At 50.3% G+C, this 24,325-nt stretch overlaps 1 protein-coding gene across 1 annotated transcript in view; it reads left to right on the plus strand.

The window, feature by feature from the left end:
* The window catches only part of SLCO5A1 (solute carrier organic anion transporter family member 5A1), a 30,975-nt gene extending 7,610 nt beyond the window's left edge, over positions 1-23,365 (plus strand). Inside the window, exons 3-10 of the mRNA XM_078866608.1 lie at positions 10,246-10,378; positions 11,886-12,256; positions 13,202-13,366; positions 16,106-16,304; positions 17,049-17,211; positions 19,208-19,491; positions 21,247-21,311; positions 22,238-23,365. Coding sequence (XP_078722734.1) covers positions 10,246-10,378; positions 11,886-12,256; positions 13,202-13,366; positions 16,106-16,304; positions 17,049-17,211; positions 19,208-19,491; positions 21,247-21,311; positions 22,238-22,788 — 1,931 coding nt within the window. The 3' untranslated portion in view covers positions 22,789-23,365. The remainder of the gene's footprint in view (positions 1-10,245; positions 10,379-11,885; positions 12,257-13,201; positions 13,367-16,105; positions 16,305-17,048; positions 17,212-19,207; positions 19,492-21,246; positions 21,312-22,237) is intronic.
* Positions 23,366-24,325: the final 960 nt, after the last annotated feature.

Here is a 24,325-nt window from a genome sequence, read left to right on the forward strand (position 1 = left end):
TGTTGGTGGCCGTGAGCGGGAATCGAACCCGGGTCGCCGGGCTCGTATCGCGACGCGCTAACCGCTGCACGACCGCTCCCCACAAGGACACAAATACAAAGATCCCCCCGTATAGCCTGAACAGACTGTAGGGGCAAGTGCTGTTAGCGAGCACCAATGAAAGCCGGCACGGCACACGAGGGAGTGGGTGGCCAGCACCACGCCCGGCCGCCTTTGTCTCTATAGTGGCGATGTTTTACACACTTCAATTTGAGGCTGAGTCGACCTAGCGCAGGCCCGGAACCGGTTTAGATAATCGTCACCGGTGTTGGCCGTGAGCGGGAATCGAACCCGGGTTGCCAGGTTCGTAGTGCAGCGCGCCAACCGCTACACTACCACACCACAGAGCACACACACACACAGACACACACACACAGACACACACACACAGACACACACACACAGACACACACACACAGACACACACACACAGACACACACACACAGACACACACACACAGACACAGACACGTAGCTGCCGGTGCTGCTGCCCACTGCTGCTGTGGGTGCTTTGAGGATCGAAGTAGCTTTCTGTTTTTCCCTAAAAAAAAATCAATCGATGCCAGTGGACGGGGGGGGTCATGGAGCCACCTTAGCCAGTCAGCCTGGCGGGCAGCCCACCCCATGCAGACGCTAGCGTCGCTGGCGTACAGTCAAGTGTTGAGAGGCGTTCATTTATTCATGAGCATTTCCCATTGGTGTGTGTGTCTCTCTCTCGGTGGATGCCTGTGTCCAGTGAATGCGTGGTCTGGCCTTTCGGAATGTGTGTCCATATCTGCATGTGATGTGTGTGTGTGTGTGCGCATGTGTGTTTGTCAAACAATGTGTGTGTGTGTGTGTCTTTGTATTTGCCGGCCTCGAATGAGCACCTGGTGCGGTGTATAAATATCGCCACGAGGGAGACAAAAGCGGACTGGTTTGTGCGTGCGTGTGCATCTGTGGCATGGTTGTGTCTGCGGTCGTGCAGTGATCGAGCCGCTGCACTACTAAACCCGGCACCCCAGGTCGATCCCCGTTCATGATTAATAAGTGGTGAATTTTGTAACCGGTCCTGTGCCTCCCCTAGGTCGACTCAGCCTTAAATGAGTACCTGGTCGGTTGTGGTGTTTGCCAGTCACCCGCTCGCATGCTTTGCTGCTAAGAGCACTTTCCCCAACACAGTCTGTTAAAGCTGTATACGGGTGATCGATGTCTCTATCCTCGGTGTGTGTGTCATGTGTGTGTGTCACGTACGATCGCGAGTAACTGTCACGTGGCCTTCATCCACAAGGCACGAATCTCTTTAAACACATATGAAACTCCGTGGCCAACGCCAATCGACTCGCAATGTCCACGCACGTTTTGACCGTTCCACACAGAGTAAACGCAATCACGGGAGATGTTGAATTGGCTGTCCCGTATACAAAATATCGGTGCAAAAAAAAAAAACCCATGACATTAATTTTGCACGTATGGTTTGTTGTTGATGATTGTTATTGCTGTGTGCGGTGTTGCCCTGTCAACCACTGCGTTAATATTACATTCCTGCCAGCTGAAGGGCCCTGAAAATTCGTTCATAACCAATAGATACGAACGGGTTAGAAATAATTAAAACGTACAGCAGTTATTTTAATCACCCAAAATACATTAACTTTCCATCCGCCGATGAACTTGCACGCTTAATCATTGTATTCCATTGGCGTCTGCTTTTAACCAAGCATGCGAAATCACTGGTTTTTAAATCCTTTATATTAAGTTCGCTTGCTTGCTTAGGACCGTGCAAATCTTTCGCTCGTTTTTAACCCACTTCCCGTGATCCAATCGAGCTGACATTTTCCACACAGACTCGTTGAGCGTGAAAATTAATGTTCGTGAAAAAAAAAATCCAACATTTTACACTTTTTAGGACAAAATTATTATATTTAATTACCAATTGCTTAATGGTGCAATGCAATCATCTGACCCATAGGTGGCAGCCATCTCAAGCCAGAGGACGAGAGGACTCTAGCCGCCACGCAATATTAAGGATTTATAGTGAAAAATGTTGTTTTTACGGGTTATACTTATTACCTTTCTGAGTCTCATCTGCACACCACGGATCTCTTAACTGGAACACGTGGACCGATTTTCAAGGCGGGGAGGGGGATGGGGGGGGGCAGTTTGATTGCATTAGCCAGGCGATTGTGTAATTATTATTTTTGTGTTGTGTATGAAAGTGATGTCCTTTATTAACCTGGGAGTGCCACACCGTGTCTCAAGACTTGTTCAGGCGGGTCCCTGCTCTGGAGTGATCGACCACCTCCATCAATGTGAGATTGGTTTCATGTGGGAGGAATCTCAGATATCTGGGGCGAGGGTGTTGGGGGGGGGGGGACCCGCCAAGGATACGAGAGGATATCACCTTAGAGTTTCGAACAATATCGATTAAAGAATCCATTGCCGCACTGCCATCCCCATGCCATTTCACAGCGCAAGCCTACAGCCTCAGGCAGACTTCCCCATCCGACGACTTGACCTGGCTTAACCCGCCTCAGCCTCCGAGATCCGACGAGACCTGCCCCACCTTTTCCAGGGGTTCATTTTGGCATCGGGTTTGCGATCTCCACCCATCTCTCCCTGCCCTTTGCTTGCCGTCACCGGACACCCCTGGACGCCCCTGCACACGAGGGGCGCCATCTCAAGCGCTGAAACGCGATCGTGAATCAAAATGAAACGGGACGCTGGTTTCGCAGGCGAGCCCGGCACCGTCAGCGCGTGCGTGCGTGCGTGCGCGCGTGTGTGCGCGCGTGTGCGCGTGTCTGTGAGCGCGCGTGTGTGTTTGCACGTGTGTGTGTGTGTGTGCGCGCGCGTGTGTGTGTGTGCGCGCGTGTGCGCGTGTCTGTGAGCGCGTGTGTGTGCGTACGCGCGTGTGTGTGAGCGCGTGTGTGTGCGTACGCGCGTGTGTGCTCGCGCGCACAGCAATGTGGCGCATTGGGCCGGTCATCTCAGTCAGTCGACCCATGGGCACCTTCTGGGTCTGCCCCAAGACCTCCTTCCGGCGGGCGTTCGACACTTTCACGTGGCCTTAACGTGCACATAGCCTGGCACAAGCGCCGTGATGACGTCGTCGCCGCTTTGTGGCGAATGGCGGTTGTTGTTGCTGTTTGTTGTGCGCGCAGCGGCAGTCGGTTCGACGTCTGGGCGACCAGCTCGCGGCGCCTCTTGTCCCCATAGCAGCCGAGCTGCTCGTACACAGAGCGGGCCACGTGGTGCCACGGCAGTGCATCATCCCGCGGCTCGCGAGCGCTTTGCGCAATCGCCCCCAGGCATCGAGGATTGGAGGATTGAATTGTGAATGCCACGTGGGAGTCGCGATAATCCTCCACCGCACCCCCCCGTGACTTGATCGCAGCTGATATACATGTTCCCTCCCCCCTCCCCACCATCACCACTTCCCACCCATCCACCCTGTCCGACTTTGCTCTGAGCCCTGTCTGGTGTGCGATTTAAATATAGACGACTCGTGCGCGGTTTCATTAACTTCAAAAGGCATTGCACTTCGTCGCTCCGGTTAGAAGGGGCTCGCTCGAGTCGGGATGATGAGCGCGTTGCTGCGATGCTGCTGTCCGTCTTGCAGATGAGGGCGACTTTGGCCGCAGACGTGGGAGTAGAAGCCCTGAAGGACAGACGTGGTGGGGAAACGGGGAGGCAGACACCGAGACAGACACGGACAGAGAGAGAGAGACACACACGAACATATACACAGATAGAGATGGATACGAGAGATAGATACTGCAGAGACATCGATATTGGGGAGGACCGGGACCGGTTTAAATAATCGTCGCCGGTGTTGGCCGTGAGCGGGAATCGACCTCGGGTCGCGGGCTTCCACCTCTGTCCGTCTCTCTCCAAAATTAAATAAATGATCTGGCAATCACACGGAAATGAACACAAAGAGAAACAGACACGGAGTGAGAGAGAGACGCGCAAATACAAAGGGAGACAGCGAAACAGAGAAAACAGACAGACGTGGAAACAAACACAGGGAGAGAGACACAGACATGGAAAGATACAGAGAGAGATAGCCACGCATTGAAGTAGAATTACTCTAACAAAAAAACTACCATTCCAAATTAATATAATCACAAATTAACAAATGGGATATCGTGTAATTATTGTTTAACTATAGCCCTGAGCTTTCTCCGCAGGGTTGCCGGGCTCACTCTCCGTGATCGGGTGAGGAGTTTGGTAATCCGGGAGAACCTCAGAGAACACCTGGGAATTACCCAGGAAGAGCCAGAGTCGGTGTAGTGTAGTAGTGTATAGTGTAGTAGTATATAGTGTAGTAGTGTATGCTGTATAGTAGTGTATAGTGTGTAGTGGTGTATATTAGTGTATAGTAGTGTATAGTGTAGTAGTGTATAGTAGTGTATAGTGTAGTAGTGTATAGTAATGTATAGTAGTGTATAGTGTAGTAGTGTACAGTAATGTATAGTGTAGTGTATAGTGTAGTAGTGTATAGTAGTGTATAGTGTAGTGTAGTAGTGTCATGCTGGAGTCTGTCGCCAGGGAAATGGAGGTGTGGACCATGCTACTCAACTGCCACCGCGACCCTCACCAGGACAAGCAAATTGAGAGTTCGCTAATTAACGAACTAAACCAACTACTACAACCTCCACCACCCGACAGAGCCTGTCAAATCGAGTTGTTTACATGGGGGAACATTTGCCACTCGAATTAGTTTTTTTGTTCAGCAAAACTGGCAAACTGGAGTCTACGCAATGCTCACTATTTGACCCTTCAGGTTTATATGATTCGCTCGAGGTTCACACCCAGCATCATCAGGCGTGGATAAACGCTCGGCTCTTGAGTAGAAGGGCATCCTGGTCTGGGTCCGTAACGAGGTGCCAATAAGTCACCAGGGCGGCCCGGGCAGGCGAATTAATCGAATAATTGCAGTTGCCTCAATTGGTTGTCCATTGGTAGGTTAGATTAGTTTAATCGTGTGAAGCCATTTAGCGGTTGGGTTAATGAGCAGGTTTTCCTAGATAAACAGACACATTTCAATGTCTAATTCTAGATTTGAAGCTTTCGTGACTGCAATGATTCATATTCTTAGGTTTTTTTCGGTAAAGTCACGTAGGAAAAAAATAAAATTAAAATTAATAAAAGTAAAATAAAAAATAAAATAAAAATCACGACGTTTCGGAGGCAACACAAGCTTCCGTCTTCAGGTGGAACCGTCACAGCACGACAGCTGTATCAAGTAATATTTATTTTATTATATTTTTATTTTACTTTTATTAATTTAAAATTTTTACCTACGTGACTTTACCGAAAAAAATCTAAGAATACGTATAAGGCCCGTCAAATCATTTGGTGTGGCTCTGCCAAGGCAACCGCAGGCGGGACTCGAAATTCAACAAATCGAGGAGCAAACCTGGAAAAGCAGTTGCGAGTAGCGACATCATCAATACCAGCTAACGTCACACACCACACCAAAGAGAAGCAGTTCCAGCCATCACATTAGGGGTGTGAGTTAATAAAATGTTTGACCAAATATAACGGGCTACTTTTTAAGTTGATAATTTTGCATGGCCCGCGAATGATGTTATAAATATCCAAATGTCCCTTGGCAGAAAAAAGGGTTCCCCACCCCTGTCCTAGATTGTATTATGGTGTTATTGTGTTGGTCATTAAGCTGGATCTTTGATGCTGTTGGGATTTTATTTAAGGGTTCGTGGGTTAATTAAATTAAAGTTAGGAGGGAGGGGGGAGGATTAGCGTTTCACAGTTGTTGTTGACCATCGGCCATCATCCGATGTTTTTTTTCCCCCCACCCAGGCCCACTTGACTTTGACGCAATCAATGTGATTTCTCAAATAACAGCTGCGTGTTCTCCTCAACACGTTGCAGTGGGCGTCTGTGAGGTCAAGCGGACAGCGCCCCGCGGTACGAACCCGGCAGAATCCCCGAGTTCGATTCCCGCTCACGACCATCAACGCCAGTGATGATCTGAATCGGTCCTGGGCCTCCCCTAGGTCGACTCAGCCTCAAATGAGCACCTGGTGCGGTGTGTGAACATCGGCACTAGGGAGACAAAGGCGGCCGGGCGTGGTGCTGGCCACCCACCTCTTCGTGTGCTGTTCCAGCTTTCATAGTTGCTCGCCCCAACAGTCTGTTACAGGCTATACGTGGGATCTCTGTCTGTGTCTCATTTGGGTCTCTCTCCCTCACTTTTCCTAGATTTCTTTCTTTAAAAAAAAACATGCATTATCTTCATGCCCTCGCTGGCTAAACCTGACTGCAGCAAAAAAAAAAGATATAAGCAACGTAGCAATGTTCCTGTACAAGACATTTTTTTTCATCAGCGCAATAAAACCTTGCTCAGAGATACGGTTCATATCATGTTGAGCCAACAAAGGAGCGGAAATTACATCTGAGAAGTGCGCAGAGTAGGCACAGATGACGTGGAATCGCGTGGAATTGTAAGTACACACACAGAGAAAGAGAGAAGTACACGGATTGTAGAATGAATGCGAATTAAATCCATCGTGGGAAACGTGAATGATTTCGCGCAGGGCTTTGATGCATCTCTCGCGATCGTAGATGCTCGTTAATGTGAATCGATGCATCGCTACATCCTTAATAACTGGTGCCAAACATGTACAGAAGAACCCCTCTTAACGACCACGCCTGTTAACGACTACTCGCTTGACCACGAGCCTCCATAGAGCCCAATGTGTAGTGTATAATGTAGTCTATAGTAGCGTAGTGTATAGTAGCGTAGTGTATAGTAGAACCCCTCTTAACGACTACTCCTGTTAACGACTACTCGCTTATCCACGAGCTTCTATAGAGCCCAATGTGTAGTGTATAGTAGTGGAGTGTATAGTAGTGTAATGTATAGTAGTGTAGTGTATAGTAGTATAGTGTATAGTAGTATAATAGTGTAATGTATAGTAGTGTAGTGCCTACATAGAGCCCAATGTGTAGTGTATAATGTAGTGTATAGTATATAGTAGTGTATAGTGTAGTGTATAGTAGTGTAGTGTATAGTAGTGTAGTATATAGTCGTGTATAGTGTAGTGTATAGTGTAATGTATAGTGTAGTGTATAGTGTAGTGTATAGTAGTGTAGTGCCTCCATAGAGCCCAATGTGTAGTGTATAATGTAGTGTATAGTAGTGTAATATATAGTATATAGTAGTGTATAGTAGTGTAGTGTATAGTAGTGTAGTGTATAGTGTAGTGTATAGTGTAGTGTATAGTGTAGTGTATAGTGTAGTGTATAGTGTAGTGTATAATGTAGTGTATAGTAGTGTAATATATAGTATATAGTAGTGTATAGTAGTGTAGTGTATAGTAGTGTAGTGTATAGTGTAGTGTATAGTGTAGTGTATAGTGTAGTGTATAGTGTAGTGTATAGTAGTGTAGTGCCTCCATAGAGCCCAATGTGTTCGCTTACCGACCATTCCCCTGTTAACGAAGTGCTGTTGCAGGTACAGTAAATATTAATTCATGCATTGCGTCACCATGTTTCTAATAATATTATGTGTTTATAATGTTGTTAGTATCTTCATGTATTAATATCCATTGTTTAAATATTATAAAGTACTTTTATGGGTGAAAAGGGGTAACTTTCGATGCTATCGTAACGAATTAAGCCTTTAACGTGTATTTCCTATACTCGCTTTACGACCGATTCACTTAGCGACCGGTGTCATGGAACCAATCGCCGTCGTTAAAAGGGGTACTGCCGTATGTCCACACATGTTTTTGAAATGCTGCTACCCAGAGCTACTGACCATCTGTGAAATAAAAACTGCTATACACCAGTAGAAATAAATAGTCTGATTCTGATACGTTTCTACATAGATATCGGCTTTTGCCGAGTTGTCAAATGTGGAATGCCTTCTAGCCCGAGGTGGCGTTTGAATGCTCGTGAAATGAATAATTGTCAAAAATGTTTTTCCCGTTTTGTTGCGAAACCCATCGCCTTGGGCTGGGGACCCGAGAGTGGCCACATCTGCCCGTGACCCCTGGATCTAGAGGTCACCTCTGTTGCCCGTTTGCCTAAATAACACGCTCTAGCGCATCAAAGGTTTGACTAAGTGCCGTGTACAATTGCACGCTCTTGTCGATGTGGAATGCCACCGCTGATGCTGCTGCTGATGATGGTGGTGCTGTTGATGATGGTACTGCTGCTGATTGTGCTGTTGATGATGATGGTGCTGCTGTTGATGATGATGGTGGTGCTGATGATGATGATGGTGGTGCTGATGATGATGGTGCTGCTGTTGATGATGAATGTGGTGGTGGTGCTGGTGGTAATGGCCATGACAGAGTCATGATGGTTCTGATGATCATGATTATGGTTAATGAGGCAACGTTATCACTTTTGGCAGCCCGAAGCCAGGGGTGGAAATGTCGCGGTCCCTTGGCGGTGGACTGTCTTTCCATCGCATGAAGATTGCTCATGTCGTACAAAGTGATCCCAGAGGGCTGAGATATGCCACTGCTGATGGTGGTGGTGGTGGTGATGTTGTTGCTCTTAACGCTGCTGCTGCCACTGCTGATGAGAACAAATGTATTGCCACTGCTGATCATATCTTACGCAGATGTACGTCGCGAATTAACCCAAGGCGCTTTACAGCAATTGTAAAATTTTAACATACCTCCGATGAGCACGGTGGGCAACGTACGGTGCGAAAGAAATTAGACATACATACCAAGGGTGAGGGTTATTGAAAGTGTTGGCGTACTTATAGTGACTGCCCTCCTGCACGCGATTGACTACTGCTGCTAATGCTGCTGATGAAACATATATTTCTCCCCTTGCTACTTGCTGCTGCTGCCGCTGATGATGACGTCAATGGTATTGCTGCTGCTGCTGATGATGATGGATGATGCTGCTCCTACTGCTGCTAACTAATGAGCCCTCTGCTCCCGCAGTCCTAGCCTAGCGATTGCAACATTGTTTACGGCTGAGAGAACAAACGTACGAGGTGTATTCATGCTGAGACTCGGGGGTCACTTGGTAACAGGCGTTGGTGGAGCCTCGTGGGAGCGGAGTGTGATGTCACCTCTGCACCGGGCACAGCATCCCCCCACCCCGGAGAGGATAGGGCGTAAATGAGACGGATTCACCTCTGCCCGTCTGTCTCGTGAATTAAAGAAATTATTCTGGCGGCGCTGCTGATGCTGTCGCGTTGATAACGGTGCAGAATTACCATGAGCAAACTCCAAACTCAACACGTTCATCAATATACCACTGTGGCCTTTTAAAAAAATGTGTATCATTGGCGACGTTTCGGGCATTGGCCCTTTTTTCATAGAACACAGGGAAGGCGGAGATGTAGATTCAAGAGAGGTAGAGTACACGTCTCTGGTCTGTTTCTCTACGTGTCTATCTCCACACCGATCTGCGTCTGTCGCTGTCCATTTATCGCTCTTTTTTTCTCCCTGTTTGAACATCTTGTCACTCTTAATGTATCTCTGCCCCTCTCCCCTTGTTTGTATTAACGTCTGTGGTGGCATGGGGCAGTGGTTTAGCACCCTGCGCCATGAGCTCTGTGAGCCAGGTTAAATTGATGTTTGTGCCCACCATCGCCAGCTGCTATTCAGGACTGGCTTGGACCTTCTCGACATTCGCTCAGCCTAGAATTAATACTTAGTGCGGTGCGCTCAACAATGAATACGAGGGAGACGTTTTCCTGATCTTCCACACCCACGCGTGCCGTACTGACCTTAATAGCTGCTCGCTAACAATAATAATTCCATTTATATGGCGCTTTTCACCAAAGATCTCAAACGATGGTGTATTTTTATAGACCACTCTGCCACCCCCCCGCCCTCTCAATGTGCCAAGGCATCTCAAACCACCTCACATCTCATCTCAAACATTTGACAAGGCACCCACCCCCCAAGTGGCAGCTGTCACTGTCGGCACAAGGTGAGCAAAGCACACCTGGCCTGCGGACGGGCATTAGTCTGCCAGTTGGGGGGGCCGATGATCTCCGAATTCGCATATTTTCCATAATTTCGTATGGCTGTGTGTTCAGGAGGTTAACTTCCAATGTCCGCTAGCCACGAGAGGGCTTGAGAGGAGATTTTTTTTTGCCGGACGACGTTGATTACCATGTGCCTCATCCCAAGCGGAGTCATCTGCCGTGTAATTTTACGAAATTGGCAAATTTGGATTAACGATGGATTCCTTCTGCCCCTTCCCACCCTACTCCTCTCTCAGCGGCGCTCTACGTGATGGGGGCCCTGGGACCTGCTGCCGGGTACCTGCTCGGGGGGTTCCTCATCGGGTTCCCCGAGTGGCCGGGGGAGCAGAGCTCCTTGAGCCAGGACGATCCTCGCTTCATTGGAAACTGGTAGGGACCCCCTCGAGTGAGGGTGAAGGTGATGATGATGATGATGTAGGCACCCCTCCAGTGAGAGTGATGATGATGATGGCACCCCTCCAGTGAGAGTGAAGGTGATGATGATGTAGGCACCCCCTCCAGTGAGAGTGATGATGATGATGTAGGCACCCCCTCCAGTGAGAGTGATGATGATGATGGCACCCCTCCAGTGAGAGTGATGATGATGATGTAGGGACCTCTCCAGTGAGAGTGATGATGATGATGGCACCCCTCCAGTGAGAGTGATGATGATGATGTAGGGTCCCCTCCAGTGAGAGTGATGATGATGTAGGCACCCCCTCCAGTGAGAGTGATGATGATGATGATGTAGGGACCCCTCCAGTGAGAGTGATGATGATGATGGCACCCCTGCAGTGAGAGTGATGATGATGATGATGATGTAGGCACCCCTCCAGTGAGAGTGATGATGATGATGTAGGGACCTCTCCAGTGAGAGTGATGATGATGATGGCACCCCTCCAGTGAGAGTGAAGGTGATGATGATGTAGGCACCCCCTCCAGTGAGAGTGATGATGATGATGTAGGGACCCCTCCAGTGAGAGTGATGATGATGATGTAGGGACCCCTCCAGTGAGAGTGATGATGATGATGTAGGGACCCCTCCAGTGAGAGTGATGGTGATGATGTAGGGACCCCTCCAGTGAGAGTGATGGTGATGATGTAGGGACCCCTCCAGTGAGAGTGATGGTGATGATGTAGGGACCCCTCCAGTGAGAGTGATGGTGATGATGGCACCCCTGCAGTGAGAGTGATGATGATGATGATGATGTAGGCACCCCTCCAGTGAGAGTGATGATGACGGTGATGAAGACGTACAGCACAGCGTCACGCACCCACAGCAGTTCCAGAACAGTGCCAGGAATCTCAAGGTCAGGGCGGTGTGGAACCGGGGAGCCATCTGTGGTGGTGAATCCGCAAACTCCACCGTTGAGCCGAGAATAGGGGTCAAGACGGTAGGCTGGGAAGGTTAAGTGTGTGCGAGGTCTGACGATTGTACGCATTTGAGTTTTCTGTTTGGAACAGGAGAGTATTGTTATTATTTCACGATGACGCTTGCTTATCCAGGAAATCCTCACTGAATCTCAGGCGGGTCCTGCCATGTTTTTGCATCCGCGTGCGAATGTTGCTGATGTGTGTAATCCCAATTAGGCACAGTAGTTTTAAGGTGATGTTTTCAGTGTTTGGGGATGTTTGGCCAATGCCAGTTACATTGTACGTGTTTTTTTTAGCGATGGCACAAAACCGGCCAACATACAACCTACATGCAGAAAGACTTCCGAGTCCGGGACTCGAACCCAGGCCCTTCTCGCTGTGTGGCAAGAAGGGCCTGGGCAGGCAGGGCCTGAGACGTGGTCAAGGACCCAATTAACGTTGCCGCCATCGTAACGTTGCCACCCCGCTAACTGCTCCCCGTGCCGCGTGTCCCCGGCGTTCCACCCACCCCTTCGTGCTCCAGGTGGGGCGGCTTCCTCCTCTGCTCAATTGCCATGCTTCTCGTGGTCGTGCCCATGTTCGCGTATCCCAAGCGGCTGCCTCCCCGCTCCTCCCGCAACGCCAAAGGGCCTCCGACGAGTCTCACTTGGCCCGATGACCTCCAGTGGCGGCAGCAGCAGCAGGCGACGGGCAAAGTGAACGGGGAGGAGCAGGAGGAGGAGAGGAGGAGGAGGAAGGAGGTGGAGGAGGCTGAGTCGGCCAGCGTCCAGGACTCCGCCGTTTCCTGCACCAGCGTCTGCAGCATCGCCGTGAGCGTCCCGTCACCCGCCATGGAGGCAGGAGGGCGCGTCCCCCAGCGAACCTCAACGATGAACTTTGGCGAGGACATGCGAGGTGACCGCTTGCGGTAGCGTGACTGGGGGGTGGGGGGGGGGCTCGGCAAATGTCACGATTTCTCCTGGCAGTTTTGAAGGTGAAGAGAGATTCCCAGAGCGTTTTTGTTGTTGGCCGGACAGTTTGAGAAAGTGGCCAAATTTCTGCCTTCTGTTTATGATTTAGCTAATTTCCTGTGAACACTTCTATCGGGCTCACCATGCGGTCGGCTTCGTACGGTGAGAAAGAAGTTCAACGAAAGTACAAATGATGAATCTGTAACGCGGACTCGCGTTTTCTATAATGACAGAGTGATGCGTCGTGATAAGGAGGCCGTGTCGAGGTCGAGACCGTAACGTCGTCTCCACTTAGGTGGCTCCATAAAGTACGACCCAGCAATATCAGCGCTGCTGCTCTTGCACATGAGAATTACAAGCCCTGTGAGCCGCCCAATCACCTCTTAAAATGTTACTCTTGCTCCAGCTCCGCCGTTAGGTCTGCTGACTTGCCCGAATAGGGATGTTATGTACGTCATGCTAAAGCGGTTAATTGAGCGGCAACGCTCTTGCCAACGGAAACTGCAAGTGCTGAGTAGTGTATTGTAACGCGTGTGTTTGTTCAAGCAAGTGTGTGTGTGTGTCTCTCTGTTTGTGCTTCATTGGGGGGCCGTTGCCTAGCCGGTTAGCACGCTGCGCTACGAACCAGGCGACCCGAGTTTGATTCCCTCTCACGGCCAACATCTGAAACGGTCCTGGACCTCTCCTAGGTTGACTCAGCCTCAATTGAATACCTGGTGTGATGGGAAACATCTCCACTGGGGAGACAAAGGCGACCGGGCATGGATGCTGGCCACACACCCCCTCGCGTGCCGTGGCGGCCTTCACAGGGTGCTCGCTAACAGCACTTGCCCCAACAGTGTGCGTAGGCTACACGGGGGATCTTCGTCTTTGTGTGCTTGCGGTGCAGAGCTTCCCCGTGCGGCGGTACGCATCATGGCCAACAAGCCCTTCCTATTCGTGAGCCTCTCCTACACGGCCGAGTGCGCCATCGTCACAGCACTCATCACCTTCATCCCCAAGTTCATCGAGTCTCAGTTCGGAGTCCCTGCTTCCCGAGCCAGCACCTACACCGGTACTCGCTCCCTCTCTCTCTCACTCCATCTCTCGCTCGCTCTCTCTCTTTCTCTCTGCCCATCTGTGTTTGTCTCACCCGTCTTTCTTCACCTGTCTTTCGCTCCCGCACCAATCTCTCTGACCATCTCCCTCTCGCCTCTCTCCCATCTCTCTCTCTCACTCCTCGTCCCTCTAACCACCTCTCTCACCTTCTCTCTCGCTCTTAACATTTAGCACATTCCTGCGGAGGGAGCTGGTAGGAACGTTGGGTTGCTCGGTCAATGGCCGGGGTCAACGGCGGCGTGGTGTATTCCGCAGATATGCCCGACTGTGAGGGCGGGCACAAGCCGGCGTGAGTAGGTTAAACGTTGAGTTTTATAAGGGCACCACGGGGTGACCAGCCCCTCCCCACCCAGCCCCACCCCTCCCACCCCGCACCCAGCCCATCCCCACCCAGCCCCTCCCCACCTTCCCCTCTCCACCCAGTCCCTCCCCACCCTCCCCTCCCCACCCAGCTCCACCCTCCCCACCCAGCCCCTCCCCACCCAGCCCCTCCCTTCACGACGGACGGACGGACACAATAATCCCATGTGGGCTGGTGTAACCAGGAGGTTCCTACCAGTATCACCATCTCTCTCTGTCTCTAGTCTCTACCACCCTCTCTCACTTACCATCTCTCTCTCTTTCTGTTTCTTCAGTCTCTCTCCATCTCTCTTACCATCCCCTCTATATCACTCTTCATCTCTGCAACACGACAGTATCTCTCTCACACTCTCCACCTGTCTCGCAATCCCTCTCAATCGATCTCTCGCGTGTTCTCTCAAATTCCTCTCTGTACATCTCACTCACTAAGTTCTGTGTGTTTGTGTACGAGTCATCACGAGTCCACGACGCCTGTTTCACCTGATACCCTTGGCACCCTTTGCACAGGAGATGTTCCACCTCAAGGGATGATCCAGGTGAAATATGTTGATACGTGAACATAAAAATTGTCGACACATTCTCTCCATCTCTCTTTCCACTCCCAGTCTCCCTCTGTTTTTTTTGCACTGCACATTCACAACAACCGTCTCCCATGCTGGTGTCCTTGGGGGCCACATGAATAAGGGCGATTGCCCGAAACGTCAACCGTTATATTTTTTCATTTTAAGGTCACAGTGTTATTGACTGATTATTAGTTGAGTATTCGTTATTGTTGTCAATTGTTCTTGTGCACCACTGCCAATGCAGCAGCATCATCTAACAGTAATGTCTCGTCTTACACAAAAGTTCCCGGAGAAGAAGTGAAAGTACAGAAAGAAAGCGTCTTGCCAACGAAAAATCAATGGCAAACTCGCGTATTGATTGCACCGAGCAGCTTCCGTTGACGCCACTCATTGTGCAATTCGTGACAAAACGAGTGGCCATGGAGACGTGGAGGGTGGATGGCAGGAGGGGGGCGGTAGAGGTCGATGGGTAAAATGCTTCATCATCACAAGCCACCATCATTGACTGCTGCCGTGCACAAGGACACAGATGACTGCGAACAATCGATGCTTATTTTGAAATGATGTCATCTCCTCGCAGCGAGAAGGCTACTCTGCGAATTGAGTAGCATAGCAGCTGTGAGAGCCTAATGGCTACCAATTACAGCGAACGCCCCCCCCACCCGTACGACTATACACATTCACTTCCTCGAATTTCCATTTGGGCAAAATCAATTAAAAGGCGGCCCGAAGAAAGTTAAAATTAGTTGTTGTTGTTGAGCTCTCAGCCGATGAGCCCTCAGGGTCAGTGCCGACGCGGGGTTCATATACTTAACGTCAGAATGCAAATCTGATCGTCGTATGTATCGAAGGGAGAGAAATTCGGGTACCGCATTCGCCGCCGACTGCGCTACTCAAGGTGCGGTCAAACGCGCTGTTTTTGGGGTGATGTCGCCGCAGTCGCGTGATGCAGAATAAAGAATCTGAATATTTATCATGGAGAACTCCGATAAGCCATGAAACTCTTTTTCACAGACGCCCAGGAGATGCAGTGGGGCCGACCGCACTGCAGGCCCTGTTGCAAGTGAGCTAGGCAGCTTGCGAGCTATTGTGGGGAATTATCAACAATGTAATGCAATAAATACTCTTAGGTTTTTTCGGTAAAGTCAAGTAGGTAAAAAAATAAAAAATAAATAAGAAGTTATTTAAAAAAATCTATTCTTTATTATTATAAATTATTTATTTATTTTACCTACGTGACTTTACCGAAAAAAATCTAAGAGTATGAATTCTTGCAGTCACGAAAGCTTCAAATCTAGAATTAATGCAATAAACTCAACACATTTGCCAATAACACTGTGGCCTTAAAAATATATATAAATATATAATGGGTGACGTTTAAGGCAGTGATCCTTCTGCATGGGACATTTCATGTACATATCGTATGTCCTGTGAAGAAGAGCAATGGCCAGACATGTCGCCTATTATATATTTTAGTTTTTTTTTTAAGCCAAAGCAGCGTCGTTGGTGAATGTGTTTGAGTGTTTATGTTAATTGTGCTTGTGCGCCACTGGGCAATGCAGCAGCAGCAGCTGCAGCTGCAGCAGCATCGCCAACAGGATTTGTTGCACGCGATTGAATCGCAGCCCATCGTGCATTCCGACAAATCGACGACCAATTTCGCCATGGGAACGTGGACTTCCCACCACTGGGCCACGGCCGCCAAAAAATGAAATGAGCACTGCCACCAAATGCTCGAACGGGACGGTTGTGATTGTGCCCGCCTGGGCCAGGACTCATCATCGTGCCAGGCGCCGGCGTGGGCCTCCTGCTGGGCGGCTACATCATCAAGCGGCTGCAGATGAGCGCCTGCGAGGCCGCGCGACTCGCCCTCTGCTGCAGCGGCGTCTCCCTCCTCTGCTTCTCCACGCTCTTCATCGTCGGCTGTGAGAGCATCAGCCTGGGGGGCATCAGCATCCCCTACACCACCGGGTAACGAAGGGGGGGGTGGGGGAGGCTCTATGTTGCCCACGTCCCCTTTCTACTCCTCGCGGTGAATTCGTATTCGATTGAAAGTTGGTCGTTGTCGTCGTTAGCAGCAGCAGCAGCAGCGGCAGTTAAAGCGTAGCAGCACAGGTACGAGCAGACGCAGTAGCAGCAGCAGCAGCAGCAACAAGAATGACCATTAGCGGCGGTGGCACGAGCACCTCCGATTAGCACGGTTGGCTACGTATGGCGCGAAAGAAGTTCAACACACGCGCACACACACACACCAGCGTCGGATTTGGCCGCGGTGACACCTCGATCGTCGAGGGGAGAGAGAGAGAGATATATGAGCTACCCGTCGGAGGCCGTTGGACTGCGAGAAGGGCTGGGTGCAGATGCAGCACTTGTCGTAGTTAAAAAATATATAGAGCGAGAGAGAGAGAGCGAGAGAGAGAAAGCGACATGGAGTAGGGAGAGAGCGGGTAGAGAGAGAGGGGGGCAGAGAGGGAGTAGAGAGAGAGGGAATGGGTAAGGAGGGCAGAACGTGACAACTTATGTGAAATCTTTCATTTAAAAAGGGGGGAGGGGGGGAGGGTTTACATAAAGCAAAGCATTAAAAAAAACTAAATGATGAACGAAGCAAAGTGCCGACTACACCGAGCATCTCCTTGATTTCCTCTGATCGTTAAAAAAAAGAAAGAGAAAGAGACGGCTGACCGGTTCTCTCCCGCGCCGCGCTACGCTGTGCAGACCCTCGCTGACCGTGCGACAGCGCAACCTGACGGGCAGCTGCAACGTGCGCTGCGGGTGCCGCGCGGGGAGCTACTCGCCAGTGTGCGGCTCCGACGGGATCACCTACTTCAGCCCCTGCCTGGCGGGGTGCAGCGGCGTGATCAACGACACCGCCACGGGCGTGAGTGTGCAGCAGCAGCAGCAGTAGCAGCAGCAGCAGTAGCAGCAGCAGCAGTAGCAGCAGCAGTAGCAGCAGTAGCAGCAGCAGTAGCAGCAGCAGCAGTAGCAGCAGAAGTAGCAGCAGCAGCAGTAGCAGCAGCAGTAGCAGCAGCAGTAGCAGCAGCAGCAGTAGCAGCAGAAGTAGCAGCAGCAGCAGTAGCAGCAGCAGTAGCAGCAGCAGCAGTAGCAGCAGCAGCAGCAAACCACCGCCGTTCGCCACTAAGTGGCGGTGACGTTGGCATCGCGCTTGTGCCAGGATAGTGCACTTTCAGGCTAGAGGAACTTCTGCGGCCGTCTGGAACGCTCTTCCTTCCGTTATTGGGATGCCATTGGAGCAGGGGTGGTCTCCTTGTAACAGACCAATAGCTAAAAAGCAATTCTAGATTTGAAGTTGTCGTAGCTCAACAGAATACCGTTAAGTTCTGCAAAGAGCCAAGTGCATACATTAGTGTGTGTGTATTGATAGTTTTCGGCACATCACGGGAGATATTCATTATTCTTGGTTCTTTCGGTAAAGTCACGTAGAAGGGAAATAATAAAGTAATAAAAATAAAACATAATAAAATAATATAATTATTTTTATGCTTTATTTTTCTTATTTTATTACAAAAATAAAAAATGAATATTATAATAAAAATGAAACATAACAAAATAATTATTATATTATTTTATTGTTTTCTTTTTGTTATTTTATTATTTCCCTTCTACGTGACTTTACCGAAAGAACCAAGAAGATGAATCCCTGCAGTCACGAAAGCTTTAAATCGAAATTTTCATTATTCTTTGATACTGTTATAGTGTGTTCTACGTTACGCCGCATGAGGTTCAGGAGATGCCGGTTGGCCACCGCTGTACTGGAGCTGTGCCCCTTTAAATCATCTCGATTGAAAACTAATTTCCTTATAACTGCTTTACGTGTCGTCCTTCCTTTGGCTACGTGCATTGCCAAATAAGTTATTCATACACGCTTGCACACGTGAAGTGTTGAAGGCTTGCTGCTGGCAGGAGGTCACAGATCAGACCCAGGTGTCATGGGTTGACTGACAAGGATGACTGGCAAATACACCACCTGTGCTTCTTCCTTTGCATACTCCCAACACACAGATGCAAGCATGCTCACACGCACAAAGACAAACACAAAGATTTCGATTTAAAGCTTTCGTGACTGCAGGGATTCATCTTCTTGGTTCTTTCGGAAAAGTCATTATTATTTTATTATTATTTCCCTTCTACGTGACTTTACCGAAAGAACCAAGAACCAAGAAGATAAACACAAAGATCTCCCCGTATAGGCTTCACATAATGTTGGGCCATTTATGTATGTACAGTATATTGAACTTCTTTTGCACCTTACGTCGCCAACCGCGCCCATGGATCGGTTACGTACAGTGCTGTTAGCGAGCATCTATGAAGGCCGACACTGCACACGAGAGGGTGGATGGCCAACACCACACCCGGCCGCCTTTGTCTCCCGTGTGGCGATGTTAGACACATTACACACCAGGCATTCATTTAAGGCTGAATCGACCGGGGTATCTCAGAGCACTTACGTGCGATGAGCGACTTACATTGTCACCTGTTATGTAAATATATTTGAAAGGACACCACCCAGTGGCACCCGACCCTGTGTGGCACAAGGTGACTCTAAATCTTTGCCTCTGCGTTTTTCCTCCGCTCGGTTTTCTATTCTGTCCTTGCGCAAGATGGAAATATGGTTCGGGAGCAAAATTTCAATGTCGAGGTCTGCTGGCCACGACCGCAAATCCCGTAACTTGTCTTTAATTTTCCCCTTCACGAGTCAAATGCGCGCATCGGCCTGTCGACGTTCCGACGACGTTGACGGTTCCAACGGACCGGTGCCCGCGATGAGGAACGTCAAAGCCAGGCGGCACCGCGATGCGCGGGCCCAGCAAGTGAGGTGCTCAATTTGGACGCTCCGCCGTTGTTCCACTCCGCAGGCGCTGAACTTCACGGAGTGCACGTGCGTGCAAAGCCAGGAGGTGGTGGCGGCGGTGGCCACGGCGGTGGCCACGGCGGCCGTGTCGGCGCCGTCGGGTGGCGGTGCTGTGCCGGGCCTGGCCGGCCTCTTCATCGTGCGAACGAACCTCCACTCTGCCGGCTTCGCCGCGCCGGGCAAGTGCCGCAAGGAGTGTGGCACGCTCGCCCCGTTCCTCGTCTTCCTCTTCGCGGTGACCCTCATCACGGTGTGCGCCCAGCCCTCCGCCATCATTGTCACACTCCGGTAAGGGTCACGATGACTACGATGATGCCGATGGTAACAATTGAGCGCATTTGGTCATGGAGCTATCGTTCTTTTGTAGGCGCAAGGCTATCATGAAGGAAGGTCGCTGCTGCGTTTCACAGGCGCAGTCAGGAGTAGTTTCACAGCAGGGGGCAATGTTGTTGCTGTGGGTGTAATCCCAATTGAGTGGTTTGGGGTGTAATCTTTCGAATTGGGCAACTTTGGACCGCGATGCTTGAAAACGGTGGCCCGCTATTTTCGAACGACGTAACGGGAGCTTTGACGTCCACTGTAAAGCAGACGACATTTTTATTTTACTTTTTGCGGTTAATACAACCGCGGTAATAACCAGGGCGGCCTGTCGGGTTCGAACCGTGGACCTCCACAACAAGCAAGGGGGACGCGCAACCGCACGGCCATGCAGGTTGTGCCTGCATAAACCAATCTTTCCATTCCACGTGAAACCACAACACGCTGAACAAAATACGGCACCATCCAAAAAAAGAACACCGGACAGCGATAACAATGATAAAAAAAAATAATTGTAATCATCTCAGAATGATGAGCTATGAAGCTCACAGATGTCGAGTTATCCAAGAAAGCAAAACATTTTCAACAGAGTTCTGCAATTGGATTATTTATATTCCAACTTTTTATTCAGGTGCAGCTGTCCGTGACCTCATCACTGGTTCAAAATAAAGTTTTTATTTTTTTTGGTTAGATCGTGTAAATATAAATGTGTCGTTAACCCACCACCACCTGACGTGGCCAATCGGTAACGGTTTGCCACGTAAACAAAATGTGCCAATTAGTTACCACTTGAGCACACCCTGGGTGTGTTGGAGAGTTAAACCCACGACGTTTACTATTCGGCCGCCAAGGCAAACAGCGAATCAGGAGTGGGAATGTAACTCACCTCCGACTAGCACGGTTGCCTCCGTACGGTGCGCGAAAGAAGTCCACGATACATGCATGCAACGTTACGAGGGAGTCGAGATGTGACGCTCACAGGTTGCGACTCTGTACCGACCGCTTGCCGAAGAACCTGGTGCCTTGTGTAGCTGCAGCAGCAGTGGCAGCAGCAGTGGCAACACACCAACAACGGCAAAGCGCACGGCAGCAGCAGATGTATCGTGCAATGAGGGTTTGCATGCAGGCGGAGATAACTTATTTTCCACCCAGAAATTCAATGCTTCTGGTTGATAACGCTTTGTTTCTCAGCGAGCAGTGGTATTCCTACGGATAGTCTTGGCCTTGACATAGGAATGTGGGATGTCCACCACTAGCCCAATGCTGCCGATGGAGAGGAGTGGTTGATCAAGCAGACACTTAGGCTTCACGTATATATATAAATATACATTGCATTGAGCTCTTTTGTTGTTGTTTTTGCTGCCTTGCCCAAGCTTGATAAATTGGACTAATGCACTGAATTAATGTATTTACAATTCGTGCCTTGTTTTCAATTTATTTGTATTTTGCACTAATATTGTGTTTTTGAATCGTTTGCTGTTGTAACTTGCTGACTCCCCCCCGCCGCCCCCAAACAGGACATCTGTGAAAAAAAGCTTCATAGCTCATCGGATTCCTCCTCCCAGTCTGAACTAAGACTCTGAAGATTCTGATTCCGATTGAGCTAAACTATATTGAACTCATCCGCACTGAACCGAAACGCTTTGTGGATGTTGTTCTTCGACTCCCTTTCTCCCCCCCCTCGCCCACATCCTCCAACCCCTGCCCCCTGATCCGGGGGTTCAGGTCATTCCCGGAGCGAGATCGTCCCTTCGCCCTGGGGATGCAGTTCGTGCTCCTCCGAGCCCTGGGTGAGAGGCGCGTTCCCCCACTGTCGCTCAGCAATTTCCCGGCTCGCGATTGGATCCTTTTTTTTCGTTTTTCCGGAGGTTTATTTGTTTGTTTTCTTGTCATTGACATTGTGTTTAAATAGGATGCTGTGTAAAATAATTATTTAGTTATTTAAACTAAACCAAAACACTTTTTATTTTATTTTACCAGCTAAGGCCCACTGAGCTATTTTGCTCTTTTTCAGAAGTGACCTGGCAACAAACGTGGCTTATCACGTGGGCATTGATAGCAGCCAAAAACTCTAAATTACTGAGTGCAAATTACTTGATTGGGATTACAAGCGGCAATGTCGCGTGTAATATTTGCATACTTCAAATATAAAGGCGTCAGGGTCGGGATCGAACTCTTAGGTCGACTCAGCCTTGAATGTGTAACCGAGCGCAGTGCGTAGGTATCGCCGCTGACGATGGTGTACACGCGTTTTAATGGCCACGCTATATCTCACTCGCGCACCGTGCTAGCCTTAACGGGTGCTTACGAACACCACTATACCCAATAGTCTTTAAAATCCCGTGCGGGGGATTTTTGTCTTTCGCGTGTGCATGTGCGCGTGTGCGTGTGGAGCATCAGCGTAGCGGTTAGCGCGCTGCGCTACAAACCCGGCAAACCGAGTGTCGATTCTCGCTCACGGCCAACACCAGTGACGATTATCTGAACCGGTTCTGGGCCTCCCCTAGGCCGACTCAGCCTAAAATGAGTACCTGGTGCGGTGTGTAAAACATCGCCAGTTGGGAGACAAAGGCGGCCGTGCGTGGTGCTGGCCACCCACCCCCTTCGTGTGCCGGTGTGCAGGCCTTCATAGACGTGCTCGCTAGCCAGCACTTGCCCCAACAGTCTGTTGATGCTACACACGGGTGGGGGGGGCAACTTTCCCTTTGTCATGCAGCCTACATCCCGACACCCATCTACTTTGGCGCGGTCATCGACACCACGTGCATGCTGTGGCAGAGCGACTCGTGCGGCGTCGTGGGCTCGTGCCTCGAGTACGACAGCACGGCGCTGCGCTTCGTCTACTTCGGCATGGCCGCGGGACTCAAGGTGGCCGCCTTCGTCTTCCTCTTCCTCGCCTGGCACCACGTGCGCCGGAGCGCCGACGGTGGCTCGGGGGGGGGGCCCCGTCCCGGCGAAGACAAGGACGGCGTCCGCGTCAACTCCGTGTCGTCGCTCGCCGGCGTCGAACGGACCGTCGCGCCGCCAGTCGGCAGCGCCGTGTCAGCCTCCGACTCGGCCTTCACGGCGGCGTCGCTGGGATCCGTGGAGGCGGAGACGCAGATGCGATCGTCGTCGCGCTCGCTCGGGGAGCCCCGGGCGGGTGGCTACGCGGAGATGGCCACGGTGGCCACGGCGGCACGAGCGCGGTCGCTCGCCTGCGTGGCGGACGGGCGCTCCGCTCTGCCGGGGGACGACGGCCGGGCGACGATTTCCACCAGACTCTAGCGGCTGACGCTCGCTCACTCGCTCGCTCGCACGACGGCTCGCCCGTTCAATTAGGAGGGGCCGGGGAGATGAGGTGCAGTGGACGGGGATAGACGTCGGGGCTTTGACGGGAGGATTGCGCGAGGGTTTCATTTCGGATTGGGTCGCTGAAGTGAACCCATGCCCTCGAGTCGACTCGGCGAGGCGCGTGTCCACGCTGTGTGTCGGTGTGTCTTGTCGCGGTATCCATGCCGCAGCCTGTGCCCCCTTGGAAGGCTTTGAGGAGCACGATCCACGGGTTGAGAACCGCGGGATTAAGAAGTTACAGATGCTTAGGTGTACAACTTCGTTTCGCTTCGGGGTTAGGATTATGATGAGTTTACCGTTGTGGTTAGGGTTGTGGTAAAAGCTAAGCTGAGAAATTGACAGATTTAGGGTGTAAGGTTCATCTCTGATCTAAGTCAGAAAAAGCTTTGTTCTCAATGTATCCAATTTCATTTATCTGCAGACGAGTCACTCTGGAATTGTATCTGAGATGTGTTCAATTCATCCTGTTAGGATTAGGTACTTGGAACATTTGTCCCAGGGTTATATTTAAGATTAGGGTCACATATATGAGGTTAGCATTCATATTAAATGTGTGCTTAGTATTAGATTTAGGAAAAGATTCACGTTGGGGTTGGATTCAGGACAGGTGCGATGGCTCTTCATGGATGGAGTCAGGGCTGCAGACGGGGCTACGGATAACGCCAGAAGGCAGAGTTAGAGCCAGGGCTAGTGTGAGGATGTTTACAGTCCGAGCTAGGGCAACCTTTGGGTTAGCGGTAAGACAAACGTTACGGATAGGGGTAGAGTTAAGAGCTAGTTGAGGGGCATTATAGCAAGTTGGGGGTTAAAGTTGGAAATATAAGCGTCATGGTCACAATCTTTGTTTTGTTTAGGTTTCGAGAGAACAGTCTAAATTTGATAACACCCAACTTAATTTGGGCCATGTCATCTCAGCAGCCATGATTAATCTACTGCTGATTGAAGGCCTCCCAAACCGCCGGAAACCTCCCATGATCTGACGATGCAAAGATCAATCCAGCACCTGCACACTGCCTGATTGAATCTGCATGTGTTATTGGCATGTGTAAAAAAAAAACATATATTTATCTGTTGGCTTCCACGCAATCGATGTTCATCGATGAAACCGATGCACCTTGCTCCCCCAGTTGTTTCCCCGCTGTCTAATTTCGTGGATTGCGTTCACTCCCTTAGCCGAGAAGTAACATTCGCTGTGTTGTCCACGCGCCGTGTAAATAATCGACAGTCCCATGCGCGACCGAACGCGTGCATTGAGAGTGGAAGGGGCGACGTTCATTTAAAGCCCTTGCAGCGTTACTTGCCTTGATGCTTTTGTGCATTGCGTGCCATGGCCCTCTCGAGGCCGGCACCATGCAAGTGACATCTCCGATGGCTTTGGTCCCTTTTGCATTGCAGGTTCAATGCTGCCCCCTTGCGCCAGTAGAGATAGCTGGACCAAGAGGCCTGTGCGTATCCGACTCATCACCACGCA

This window comes from Lampetra fluviatilis, chromosome 22, assembly GCF_964198595.1.
Source record: "Lampetra fluviatilis chromosome 22, kcLamFluv1.1, whole genome shotgun sequence".
Taxonomy (NCBI): domain Eukaryota; kingdom Metazoa; phylum Chordata; class Hyperoartia; order Petromyzontiformes; family Petromyzontidae; genus Lampetra; species Lampetra fluviatilis.